We start from the raw sequence: 11,904 nt of genomic DNA, 5'->3' as shown, positions 1-11,904 counted from the left end.
TTGTATGGGACACCCGCCGTCGACTGTTCCCTCCTTTCGTGTATCTATCCCAACACTCCTTTCATTGTAATGCGCGATCCTATATACCAGAATGAATAGCAGCATTGCGGCTATCTCCCAAGTGTGATTATATGTATATTGCAGACGATAAGTAATATTACCTAAAACGAATGCCACCCTGGTGCCTGCCATGCGGGCGCTCTCTCACCAACACCCTGTACATACGAGACCCATATGCTATCCATACAGTGGCCTATATAGACATCATATGGGCTGGACTGTATGACACCGGTAAGAGCTGACTTCATATGGTCTCGGTATCCGGACCAGATATGGATCTGATATCATTCCGGATACCGTCCCGGGGTCGCCAGCCCATATGTATGACAGGTCGGGATCACCCCGAGGTGTAGTTGTTGCCGCGGCGCGTCCGGCTCATTCTCCGCGGATCCCTTCGCTCCTGCGTGAGATACATTGAAGAAATGGCATCAAGACAGTCTAGTCAAGTAACAAGGGTTATGTCAATTCCGGCGAGTTGTTTACAATGGGATCTTCTAATCGCAGTGCTGATGCTCGAAAAGAACAGCTTCTTGTCGTGCGCGAGCGGGGCAACTTCTCGACCGGATGATCGCATGTAGTAGTGATATAAAGAAGAAGCACGGTGGCTCACTTGAAGGACTACGCTGCTCTTAGAAGACCATGCCGCACCCCAGACTTGGTGTGGTCACCAGTAACACCAACAGGCCTCCGACTTGCATCTAGACTGTATCGTCAACACGATAAGGCCTCAAAGCAGGGAAGTAGCTTGTAATTTTTCGTGGGGCACTGCACTTGTGCACGGCAAATATGTTCGTCGCCGGTGCCGATGAAGGGTTGCAGACATGTAGACTACAGAAGTACGATATGTAGTGCAGGTGGAAACCCGCGCACATGACGTCGTCTAGCGGCCATGAAGCTCTCACGAACATGAAGGTATATATGATAACACTCGTGGTTGTCGTAATATGTAGCTGCTGCCTTTCGACTCATTTCACCCCAGTAGGATGCAGAATCATCTCAAGTACAAGTACTCCGCGTGGATCAACCTCTTGGTAAACATGTTACCTCCGACAGGTGCCGGTGAGCGTTGCGATCGCGATGACTCTCACTCGCTCACGCTATGCTCTGCTATAAACTGGCGATACCCATTCACTTGCAAGCACCCATTCCCACACGCGAAACGAGGCGAATTCGTTATCAGTTCGGGTATGAGAGCATGCCTCGTTTGAACTTCTGGAAGGGCATTTGCCGGAAGGCGTGTCCATTCTGCACTAGGTATTCTGAACAGCCGATCAGATGAGAGTGCGCATCCCACGGACCTGCAGGCAGGACGTCCGTGACCTACGCATGTTGGAAGCCGCTCTGGGCATTCGGCTGACGTCAACACGCATTGTTAGTAATATATAGTATCCCATAACGCAGCACTAAAGCATACCGAACCTCCCTCCCCAGATATTGCAATCGCTAACAGGACATTCCGAGAGCATGCTCAGCTCAGCAATCCTTCAAGCAGTCTTGATCTGTGGCTCCACATTATTCCTTTGGCGGCTCTTCCGGCAGCTTCTGGTGAAGAGCGACCTGGACAACATCCCTGGGCTTCCTTCTCCCTCTTACTTATACGGTGAATTCTGCCGGTGTGATCAGCTCCTTCCAGATCTCATGGCCCCACCTTGTAGGTCACGTTCAGCAACTTCGCGATAAACAGGGATGGGCTTTCTATCGAGAGCTGGCCGAGAAGTACCCTGCGGTTGCACGCCTTTCTGGGCCCCTTGGAGTAAGCATGCACTCGCTCTATCCATCTAATTCCTGACATTGTGGGATGTCTTCGGTTGTTAGCGCAAGTTGCTGTTCGTGCACGATCCCAAAGCCATGCATTACATCGCAGTCAAGGAGCAGGAAACTTTCCAAGAAGCAGAGTGGTTCACGAGGTGCGTCACGGCCCCTGCAATTTCTCAAGGATACTACAGCCTTGTTGCTAAATCGCGATTCGCCCTTAGTCTGACGAACCGCGCCTTTGGCCCTGGCCTTCTTGCGACGCAAGGTGCGCCTCTACACTCATGTCCTCATCACCGCGAGGAGTTTGTCGGTTGATCACTCCAGATGTATTTCACAGGTGATCATCACCGCAAGCAGCGCAAGCTTCTAAACCCGGTATTTTCCATTAACCACATGCGCCATATGATGCCAACCTTTTATCATGTCACCCACAAGGTCAGCTCGACTTCCCAGCTTCCCAGTTCATGATCATGTTGACAAGCTAACTCTCCTTATCTCTCTTGTAGCTCCACGAAGCAATTGAGCAGCGTGTAGTCCAGGGGCCCACAGAAGTCGACATGGTAATGTGGATGGGCCGTACTGCGCTGGAGTTGGTCGGTCAGGCTGGGCTTGGCTACTCTTTTGATAAGCTCACCGAGGAATCCGCCGACGAGTTTGGTGAGGCGCTGAAGTCCATGGCGTTAGTCATCCACATCATCTTCAGTTGAATGGCACCTGATATTGAGACTGATTCGCAGACCTACGATGGCGACCCTAGGCGTCTTCCTCCAATTTTTACCACTTGTCGAAGCTCTCATCCCAGAGTGCTTGTTGGAGCCCCTTGGCAAGATCGCTCCGATCCCAGGACTCAGGGATATCATGCATATCTCGAAGACGTTGAAGCAAAAGTCGACGGAGATCTTCATGCAGAAGAAGACGGCGCTGTTGCAAGGGGATGAGGCACTTGCTATGCAAGTCGGTGAGGGGAAAGACATTATGAGCGTTCTCTGTAAGTGCTTTACTTTCGACATATGATGTTGAGCTGATCGCATTGCGTAGTGAGGGCTAATATGACTGCTGCTGTTGAGGATAGGCTGGATGAGCGGGAGCTTATCGGGCAGATGTCGTATGTGTCCCACTCCACCTGTCGGTATTGCATTACGGATTGCATGCTCACGATGTTGCTCAGGACAATTACTTTCGCTGCTATGGACACCACATCAAACGCGCTTTCTATCACACTTTGGCGTCTTGCTCAAAACCAGCAAGTACAGGATCGGGTTAGGCAAGAGATCTTCGCGGCGCGAGACTCGCAGGGCGGGAAGGATATTCCTTATGACGACCTCGTCTCGCTTCCGTTCTTGGACGCGATCTGTCGCGAGACTCTCCGAGTGTAGGCCTTCCAATTCATCCGCACAGGTTCCTCGCGCCAACATGTGTTGACACACCCATTTGCTTAGGCACGTTCCAGCTCCAATGCGATTCCGCGAGTGTGTCCACGGTTTCACTGCATCATCTCATGGTCCGTGCTGATCCTTGTTCTGCTTTGTAGGGCTCGCAAAGACAGTGTCCTTCCCCTCTCCGAACCCATTCGGGGTCTGGATGGGAAGCTGATGCACGAGATCTTCGTGCCGAAGGACACTCACGTCTTCGTCAGCATCAACGCGTCGAACACGAATCCGGCCATATGGGGTCCTGACGCTCATGAGTGGAAGCCGGAGCGTTGGCTCAGCCCGCTCCCTGAAACGGTGTCCAACGCAAATATGCCCGGAGTGTACTCTAACCTGTAAGCCTAAACCTTCGACTCTAGCGAAAGTTGCTAGGGCTCATTTCGTGGTTAGGATGACGTTCTGGGCCGGTGGTCGGGCTTGCATGTAGGTGTCCTCATTTGCCATGGCCGAGGAGGTGTGGATGCTGAGGACCTTTTCGCAGCGGCTTCAAGTTCTCTCAACTTGAAATGAGTGCGTCTCGTGTCTGTGAATCTTGCGCAGGCTAAGCTAACTGAAGGATCGGCAGAGGTCGTCCTCGCGGTGCTCTTGTCCACATTCAAATTTGAGTTGACGGAGAAGGCGATCTATTGGAATATTGCACCCATCGTGTACCCTTCGGTCGTGCCCGATGGAAGCAAGCCAGAGTTGCCTATCAAGGTTACATTACTTGACCGTGATGTGACCGAAGCCTGATCCTAACAGTAAGTACATCCATAACGTCTAGGCAGCGATGATTTAGATGAAGAGATTAGCCTAGACACACTAATTAGGGCTACTACATACGGGTTTGGAAGCCGGACGCGGTCAGATCACTATCAGGCCTGACGGCTATTTTTGGTTGACCTTTGTGACACGCTGTACAATCAGTGCTTAAGCATATGAACTTTGCAAAAAGCATGATACAGCATCTACCACAAGGGGCCTTCGATACCACAAGCCACTGAACACAGTATTCACTTCCCTCCTGAAAGCATCCTTCGGAAGTCATCCTGGCCCTTGCTCGCCCCTCCATTTGCAGGTGAAGGTGTCGATGCACTCGAGCCCGGGTCGGCGGCAGAGCGAGACACCTGTCCCGTTCCTAGACCACGTTGTTTGCTTCCTAGTCCCGCACGCGGTCGAGACACAGCAGCGCGAGGCACAAAGAGCCCAGTGTTTGCTGCAGGCGGCGCCAGCGGACGAGCAGTGCGCGGCCCTGTCGTACTCTCCGCCACAATTTGCAGAGTGTTGCCATCAAAGACGATCGAATCTGGTCGGAGCAGTAACTTGCCTGCTTCCTGAACATTGACAGCGAACGTCAGCACAACGCTTAACCTGATGCATGTAGCGAAAACATACCGCAGCATCCTCAAGCTCAACATCTGCCTCGTTGAGATCTTGGAACACCTCCACTCGCTTGACTCGCGCATGCTTCTCAAGCGCTTGCTGCAACAAGCCCTCCTGCGTGTTGGGCGGGAGGTTGCGAACCCGTACGGATCGATTCCGCACTTCCGCACGATATCCGGGAGCTCTGCTCATGGCGTTCGTTAGTCATGATATATCTACGGGAGTAGAATCAGGACACCCACTTGTTCTTCGCGCGCACGCGGCTGTCCGCCAGAGTAACAGCCATACGACGCTGCTTGAGTTCGTGGTTATTGGCAGCAAGGGCGGCACGCGCATCGTTCTCGGTCTCAAACTCGACGAATGCGAAACCCTTTGAGCGACCTTTGTCGTCCAAGATCATGCGCACATCCTTGACGGTACCATACTATGTACTCTATCAGCTTAGTTTTCGATACTAGTACCAGCGACACATACCGTCTTGAATAGGTTCTCGAGATCTTCCTTCGTCACAAGTTTGCTGAGGCCCGCGACGTAGACCTCACGGTCGTCCGCATCACTGTCTGTGCGCTCTTTCCTTCGCTCAGGATTAGAGATAAACACAGACATTTTATGGCTTTCCTCGAGTTCCGTGCCGTTCAGCTCCAAAGCATGCTCAGCGGCAGTCTGGAAAACGTTGATCGGCATCCATAATCAATCAACCAATCGATGCAATCAAACATACAGGGGAAGTGAATTGGACATAGCAGAACCGCCGCGTGCTCTTGAACTTCTTGCTCGGCCACCGCACGTCGAAGATCTCGCCATACTGTATCGCAAACCCCTTTAGCGGATATGTTATCCCATGTGATACCCATCGCGCTGACCTTTCCGAACAACGTCCTAATGAACTTATCGTCCGCCTTCTCTGGGAAGTTCGTGACGTACAGCGTTGACTTCCACGCAAGGTGAACAGCCACCTCCTGGCCGCGGATTCGCTTCTTGTCCTTTGTGAGCGCCGCAGGGACGCTCTCCTTCAAAGCACCGTACGCGCTATCTCAGATCGAGAGTGATGGACAAGGTGGGATGACGTACTCGGTCCATGAACTCAACAGTGGCAACGAGAGAGTTCGGTAGCTGTGTAATTTTGATCTCACGGATGCTGCCGCACTGGCATGGGCGGTGAGCGCTTTGGTTGCTTCGTAGACTCCACAACAATCACTCACATCCTTGAATAATGTCCTCAATTCATCCTCCGTGACGCCAGCGGGCATTTCGGCGACAAACACCGTGCAATTTTCACGATCTCTGCGATGCGAGGATGGCGGTGAGTCAAGGAAGGCGGAACGCGACCAAGAGAACGCACCTCTTCAGCTTCGCTTGTTCCTCTGTATGGAGATATGGCGAGCGTATCGCTCAAAGACAATAACACGGTAACAGAATGGTGAAACTCACCAAGTCTAGCTTTCTTGGTAGGCTCCGGAGTGCCTTCGTCCTCTGCCTTCCTCTTTGCTGAAGCCTCCGCAGGCGCCCCCGAATCAACCTCCATAGCAGCAAGCGTGGGTGCTGTCTCTGCCTGCACGGGTAGCGCTGCCTCCGTCGCGGCCTGGGTCTCCGCAATCAACTGGGCGGCCGCCTCCTGTGCCTTCTGCGCCTCCTTAGCACGTCTATTGTTGACCTGCACCTGCGCGCGTTCGACGCGGTCGAGGGCGTCCTCGATCTGCTCGACGGTACCGTGCAGGTGCTCGAAGGCGATCCACGCTTCCCAAACGGCCTCGGGCCAGTCGAGGTTCTTATTGGCGACGTCCCGGAAGACCTTGCGTGCGTCATCGTACATGCGCCCCTTTCTGTGAAATAGAGCCATATGGATGAGCCAAAGTGATAGGACGCCAGCGGAGGTGCTTACGTCAGGGCTTCGGTGTAAGCAGTCCACACCAAATAGCTTGTCTTATAGAACCGGGTAGCATCCTCCCACATGACGAGCGCGTTCCCGGCTAATTCTTCGGTATCCAGGCACTATCGCACACATTAGCTATAACGTATACTAGCTGCACAGCCGTACGTACTACAGCAGAGAAGTACTTCTCCAACCTAAGCCTGGGGTCGCCGGCGGATGACGCTGAGGCGCTCAGTCACAAGACCATTCTTGTGCAAACAAATGTGATGCTTACCCTTGTGGGCCCTCGATATAGCATCAAGAAGGATCTGTAGCAGGGAATCATGGTCTAAGACGCTTCGGCGTTAGTGGCGATTTGCAGCGATACCGAAGAGGAGGGTCTGCGTACCGGTCTTCCCTGCTTCGATCTGGCGCTTTTCGAAGCCAGCGCGAGCCAGGACGCTCGGGATGAGCTGCTCGACGTCGGCTTGGAGAGGACCTATCGTCCGACCTCTCTCGTAAACCGCTGACAGTACGGTCGTTAGCAAGGATCTGCCGGTAAGATTATGCCCTCTTACCGTTGATCTCTCTGGCAGCTTCCTCGAATTCTAAGACGCGTTCCTACGCGACTTCTTCTCAGTAGGTTCTTAGATAGATAATCAAGATAGAACTCACCAAGTAGCGAATGTACCGCGCAAGAAATTCGCCAGACGTTGGCACACTTCTGAGGCCCCTCTGGAAGACGAGAAGCAGCTCGTCTTCCTCAACAGCTTGGGTTCGCTATGTACAGGGGACGGTCAAGATCTCTTAAATAATTACCATGAGGCGTGTGACTTACTAGGAGGTCAACGTAACCGATCCAGAACGAACGTAGTAGATTCTCCGCGTTGGCTTCGCCTGAAAACCTTCGCTTGTCGGCTTCAGCAATGGCTCGTTCGTAAAGCCCTTTCAGGACAAAGAGATCGGGCTTCTTGTTACGCTTCTCTGAGGCGATGTAGTACGCGTAACCCTCGAGAGAGTAGTTCGCTTTGACCTACGTTCCGATGAATGGTTACCTTCGCTATCATACTCCAGAAGACCTACAAGCGAGTTCTCATAGTTTTCACGACGTTGGAATCCCTTGACGGCCTGAGCTTTTGACTTGGACGCGTGCACTAACAGGGACTCATACTGGTCTGCGGGTTTGTAGTTGGTGGTGAATGAGGAGTATGTTTGGAATGTCTCTTCGTGATCTGCATGGCAGCATGAGCGGATTCACAGTCTGCAACACCATGATGCTGCTCACTTGAATGAGGCTGCTTGAGACGCTCCAGCAGCAACTGCTCAACAACACCTATGAGCACTTCCCTGGATATGCATTGCTCTGTTTCAGCGCCGACAGATAGATGATGGGGTACCGCAGCTCACCGCTCTTCTCCCGTCGCGTTTGAGAGGCGTTCAAGTTCCCAGTCTCGTTGCGCGTCAAAAAGGAGATGGCTCTGTTAAACTGCATCAGCTTGAATGCCGTTTCAGCCACAATGTTGATCAACCACCTTGGTCAAATGCTCAGCTCCTTGAGCCACGACTTTGGAGATAGAATCATGCATCCATTCCGGAGAGAACATTTCCCCGAGAGCGTCAGGTCTCCCGCCGGCCTCCACGAAATGTTCATGTCGCTCTACGAGGAAGTCAAGATGCTTCTGGAGTATAGGGATGGCTGTATGAAACTCAAAACGATGTTCAGACAATAACAAGGCAGTACTCACACAGGTAGTCTTGCTCGGCGCGCGAGAACAAGTCGAGGATGCTCTGTAAGTCCTCTGGGGTCTCCAAATTGCTCCCGGCTATCTTGTGCTCGATGAGAGGGAGCCAAACATAGTCCCCAGCAGCCCAAAACGCTGTCACCATCTCTAGTGCAGAGCCGGCCTGGCCGTCCATGCCTGTTGCGTGAGCGATGCGAATGTGTTCGGCATGAAGGGAGATGTCGTAGGGGTTCTCGGTAAGGCGTTCAAGAATGGCCGAGAGAGCCTCAAGGGAGTCGGCCTCGTTCATGTCCACGTCCATAGCTTGCAGAGAGCTAAGCAGACAGAGCAGTAAGGGTGGCCAGACGGAACGCCACCAGCGCGGACGACGTCAAGCAAGACGCATCCTATATGTACAAGTGCACGCGTGGCTGCGGACGGCGTCTACCCGTCGGGCGGCTCAGTAACCGGCGCGATAAGGGGTGCTCAATTCTTGTCGGTCGCTCGGTTGCTCGCGCGCCTATCGGGCGCCTGCCTCCCTGAATTCAATGTCAGCTCAAGCCTTTGCAGCACAGCGAGCAGAGGTGGGCCGGCAGCGGGTGCAGAGATCTCGACGGGATTGTCCCATGCTATATTTGTTAGGCCCGGGAAACCAGTCCAGCAAGTGAATGGTGACGTCGGGAGAGCTTATAAATTCGTTGACCTGGACTAATTGTACACAATGCGCCCAAATCAGAAACGTATTCAGCACGACATATGTACATACGGTTCAGCTGGGGGTGCCGCTCTGACTCCTCGATGGCAACTGGACTCAATCCTTGTGGGACGACTCCGCATATCGAGTCAAGGAACTCTCTAGCTTCTGTATTGTTAGATTTTCGCGTCGCTCTCTAGTTCCAGCTCGGGGACATCATGCGGTCGTGTTGCACCCGCTGCCTGTCCGTCTCTGCTCGCTGTGCCGCAGGCGCTTGAGCTGACCTTGAATTCAAGTAGGCAGGCGCCCTATAGGCGCGCGAGCAACTGAGCGACCGACAAGAATTGAGTACCCCTATAGGCGGAGGCACAAGAGAAGAGACCACGCTTGCGTTTTGCTCCTCCCATCATCTCTATTCTTTCTCTTCCTCTCGGGCTCTCGACGGCGGGCGAACCAGTCTTGGATATATCCGAGGCATCCATTCTCTTCTCACTTCACTCTTTTGCTTCATTCAAATACACCCACATCGACCCAAATGGCCCAGCCCGTCATCTACCGCACGCCGCCCCTCGCTGGCAGGCCTCCCTTCGCGACCGACGAACCCGACTCCGTCTATGACCAACGCCAGCAGCAGGACCAGACCCGCAGGATCAGACAGCCTGCACCCGCCAACCCGAACGACAGGACTTCAGCATACAATATGTGAGTAGTAGTCTTCCCCATGCTACGCTGGCGATCTCCTCGGACGAGCGCATTGGGACAGCAATCAACGGCCACTTACCGATGCACGGACATCTGTGATAACGGTCGAGATCTTTTACTTCTTCGGGCGACGTTCAATGAGGATCCACCGAGACCCATGAGACTGAGATGGCTCTTCGACGGTTCGTCGAGCGCGGTCTTAGTCTCGGTCTGCTTCGCATCTTTGGTCATGCTGATACGGTACACTGCTCTTCTGCTGTCAAGCGGATAGCGGCCCTCTATGGGCGCTGTACTGTCGTACGCCGTGAGCTCCCCAGGGAGCTGTTTCATTGGCGAGGAAAGCGAGGCTGATGGTGCTCGTCGCCGTGTGAGGCCTCCAGTACAACCTGGTTTATTTTTAGCCATTTGCCATGGGGTCTAGAACGCATGAGCACTGGCTTGCATGCTACGCGTATGCAGGTGCTGTGTTATCTTCTATGCCATGAAGAGATTGGAAATGCGAGTTGAAGATTGTGCTCGACCACTTCCAACTTCTCAGGAATGCCTTGCGCGTACGGATCGTTACAGCGCTGAGGACATCGACCCCCCATGCAGGATATGGACAGATTCTGGTGGCTGACATAACACTCATTTGCAGGTACGACCAGTATATAGATGAGAAGGAGAACCCTTTCGACGACAACAAGAGAATTCCTGAGCCGACTATTCCCCTCGCTGCACCGCGCCCTGGGTATGCCGCCCCTGTAGCTGCCCTCAACCTTGCGCGCCCCAGCCCCGTCGCCACCCCTGAGGGTCGCTTGCCGTCTTCTCCGGAGATGTCTCAATTTGGTGACAGCATGGTGAGCCAGGGGGGCATCCCAAATGCTCCTCATCCCCTTCAACCGCCTATGGTCCCCATTGCGCCTGTCTTTGCCCGCCCTTCCACCGCGACGTCTCGTGACGTCAAGTTCGCCGCCACGCCGATCATGCGCGGGGAGACCGAGGACACCGTTTTACGTCCGCGTGGCGCACAGGGCGACGATTTCTGGCGGAGGTTCAGCATGGTTGCGAAGGAGGATATGGCTACCCCTCCTGGTCAGAAACAGAGCATGTGGCTCCGCAAGACGCAAAACGGCACCACGCGTATGTCTCGTTGGGTTTGGTTTGTTGGCTTGATTCTCCTCCTTGTGAGTGCTTGTCTTCTTTCGTGATGCGGGAAATTTCGTTTAATTTGATTGTAGATCGTCGCCGGCGCCATTGGTCTTGGTTGGTGGGTCGCGCACAACAACACCACCCACACCGCGCCAAAGGCAATCGGCGGAAGCGCGGACGAGAAGTCCATCGAGTCTGCCTCCTCCGCCGCAGCCGCCCATCTGGCAACATCTTCCAGCACATCCTTGCATGTGTCACCGACTAACACGGTCGCGAGGCGCGCTGATGAGCCTATACCAACGTCTGTTGTATACCCCGTGCATGCTCGCAGCCCGAACTCGCACCATGTCCACGTCGTGCGGACGCACCATCGCGGCCGTCGCAGTAGCCCTGTGAAACGTAACACCACGTACTAACTTATTGGATCGGAAACACCCTCGAGGCCCCGCACCAGTACCCCCACCACCGACGCCCATACCCGTCTTCAGCCCGTGACTCCGCCTGGGATTGGTGTAACCAGCCCGGTCACCCACGTCCCGTCCGCTCGTTATGACCTATTACTGACATCCGCCCCCTCCCTTCGATCCACATCCCACGAGGTCTGCCATCTTCTATCCATCCATTTATGTCTCTCGTCATCGTCATCTCTCAACACACTTCTTGCAACCCACCATGGGAAGCTTTCACGAGTTGGATATTGATCTTGCGACGTTCCCTCACATATGCATTGCAGTGCCGCACAGGATTATCGCGCCGCTCTGTCCGTCCGTGCTATGATACCGCTTCGTGCTGCTTTCCGATCCTCCGTGCCACGATGCCTCTGTCATTTGCTGGAGCTGCTCTCATGTGTTACTGAGGCGATCTACCCCCCTAATGCTTCCGGCGCTTCGGTCTTCGTACTATCCATACTCGTTCGTGGGCACCTGCCTGCCGTGCTGTACCTACTACCTACCGAGACGCATTGTGGTATATACATAGCCCATATCTTAGCACAAGCTTGCGACCTAAGCCTTGATCGTTATCCTTCAACCCCTAGTCATGGTGAGTGTCTCGATAAGGCCATCTATGTAAGTATGTACTACTACTGGGCGTACTCAATTTTCAGGTCGCTGGCCCGTTGCTACCCAGGACGACCTAGCAACGGAGAGCCACCGTGACAAGGCAGTGCGGGCGAGCCCCACTTGCCGCTGCAAGTGT

The 11,904-nt window shown here is 53.8% G+C and overlaps 3 protein-coding genes across 3 annotated transcripts; 2 read left to right on the top strand and 1 right to left on the bottom strand.

Moving 5' to 3' along the window:
• Window positions 1-1,524: 1,524 nt before the first annotated feature.
• Window positions 1,525-3,977, top strand: DICSQDRAFT_183718 (cytochrome P450; the record flags this gene model as incomplete). The annotated part of the gene is made up of 14 exons (XM_007370569.1): window positions 1,525-1,660; window positions 1,716-1,813; window positions 1,876-1,967; window positions 2,037-2,080; window positions 2,153-2,250; window positions 2,322-2,494; window positions 2,553-2,803; window positions 2,854-2,920; window positions 2,984-3,187; window positions 3,255-3,284; window positions 3,347-3,580; window positions 3,636-3,668; window positions 3,727-3,755; window positions 3,811-3,977. The coding sequence occupies 14 exons, from the start codon at window positions 1,525-1,527 to the stop codon at window positions 3,975-3,977; spliced, it is 1,656 nt and encodes a 551-aa protein (XP_007370631.1).
• Window positions 3,978-4,031: 54 nt separating this feature from the next.
• Window positions 4,032-8,576, bottom strand: DICSQDRAFT_112857 (RNA-binding protein Prp24). Its single transcript, XM_007370568.1, has 22 exons — window positions 8,205-8,576; window positions 7,992-8,155; window positions 7,867-7,937; window positions 7,745-7,806; window positions 7,543-7,691; window positions 7,298-7,492; window positions 7,135-7,239; window positions 7,038-7,080; window positions 6,869-6,985; window positions 6,755-6,808; window positions 6,650-6,702; window positions 6,490-6,599; window positions 6,039-6,430; window positions 5,950-5,971; window positions 5,810-5,891; window positions 5,679-5,753; window positions 5,471-5,617; window positions 5,329-5,412; window positions 5,082-5,270; window positions 4,850-5,031; window positions 4,620-4,791; window positions 4,032-4,558 (listed from the first exon to the last, which is right to left on the bottom strand). The coding sequence occupies exons 1-22, from the start codon at window positions 8,500-8,502 to the stop codon at window positions 4,238-4,240; spliced, it is 3,087 nt and encodes a 1,028-aa protein (XP_007370630.1). The 5' UTR covers window positions 8,503-8,576; the 3' UTR covers window positions 4,032-4,237.
• Window positions 8,577-9,797: 1,221 nt separating this feature from the next.
• DICSQDRAFT_141133 (uncharacterized protein) lies at window positions 9,798-11,689 on the top strand. Its single transcript, XM_007370567.1, has 2 exons — window positions 9,798-10,742; window positions 10,797-11,689. The coding sequence occupies exons 1-2, from the start codon at window positions 10,392-10,394 to the stop codon at window positions 11,121-11,123; spliced, it is 678 nt and encodes a 225-aa protein (XP_007370629.1). The 5' UTR covers window positions 9,798-10,391; the 3' UTR covers window positions 11,124-11,689.
• The last annotated feature ends 215 nt before the right edge of the window (window positions 11,690-11,904 follow it).

The sequence above is a fragment of the Dichomitus squalens genome (genome assembly GCF_000275845.1).
Source record: "Dichomitus squalens LYAD-421 SS1 unplaced genomic scaffold DICSQscaffold_70, whole genome shotgun sequence".
NCBI lineage: Eukaryota > Fungi > Basidiomycota > Agaricomycetes > Polyporales > Polyporaceae > Dichomitus > Dichomitus squalens.
The sequence above is the reverse complement of the archived record's forward strand: the minus strand, read 5'-3'. Positions and strand labels throughout refer to the sequence as shown.

Bases quoted from the DNA above. Each gene is read 5' to 3' on its own strand.
- DICSQDRAFT_112857 (XM_007370568.1), bottom strand. From the start codon at position 8,502: ATGGACGTGGACATGAACGAGGCCGACTCCCTTGAGGCTCTCTCGGCC. The intron at 7,240-7,297 runs GTAAGTCACACG...CCCTGTACATAG, and splicing joins TCGGTTACGTTGACCTCCTA to CGAACCCAAGCTGTTGAGGA. The intron at 5,032-5,081 runs GTATGTGTCGCT...TAGAGTACATAG, and splicing joins TCGAGAACCTATTCAAGACG to TATGGTACCGTCAAGGATGT.
- DICSQDRAFT_141133 (XM_007370567.1), top strand. From the start codon at position 10,392: ATGTCTCAATTTGGTGACAGCATGGTGAGCCAGGGGGGCATCCCAAAT. The intron at 10,743-10,796 runs GTGAGTGCTTGT...ATTTGATTGTAG, and splicing joins TTGGCTTGATTCTCCTCCTT to ATCGTCGCCGGCGCCATTGG.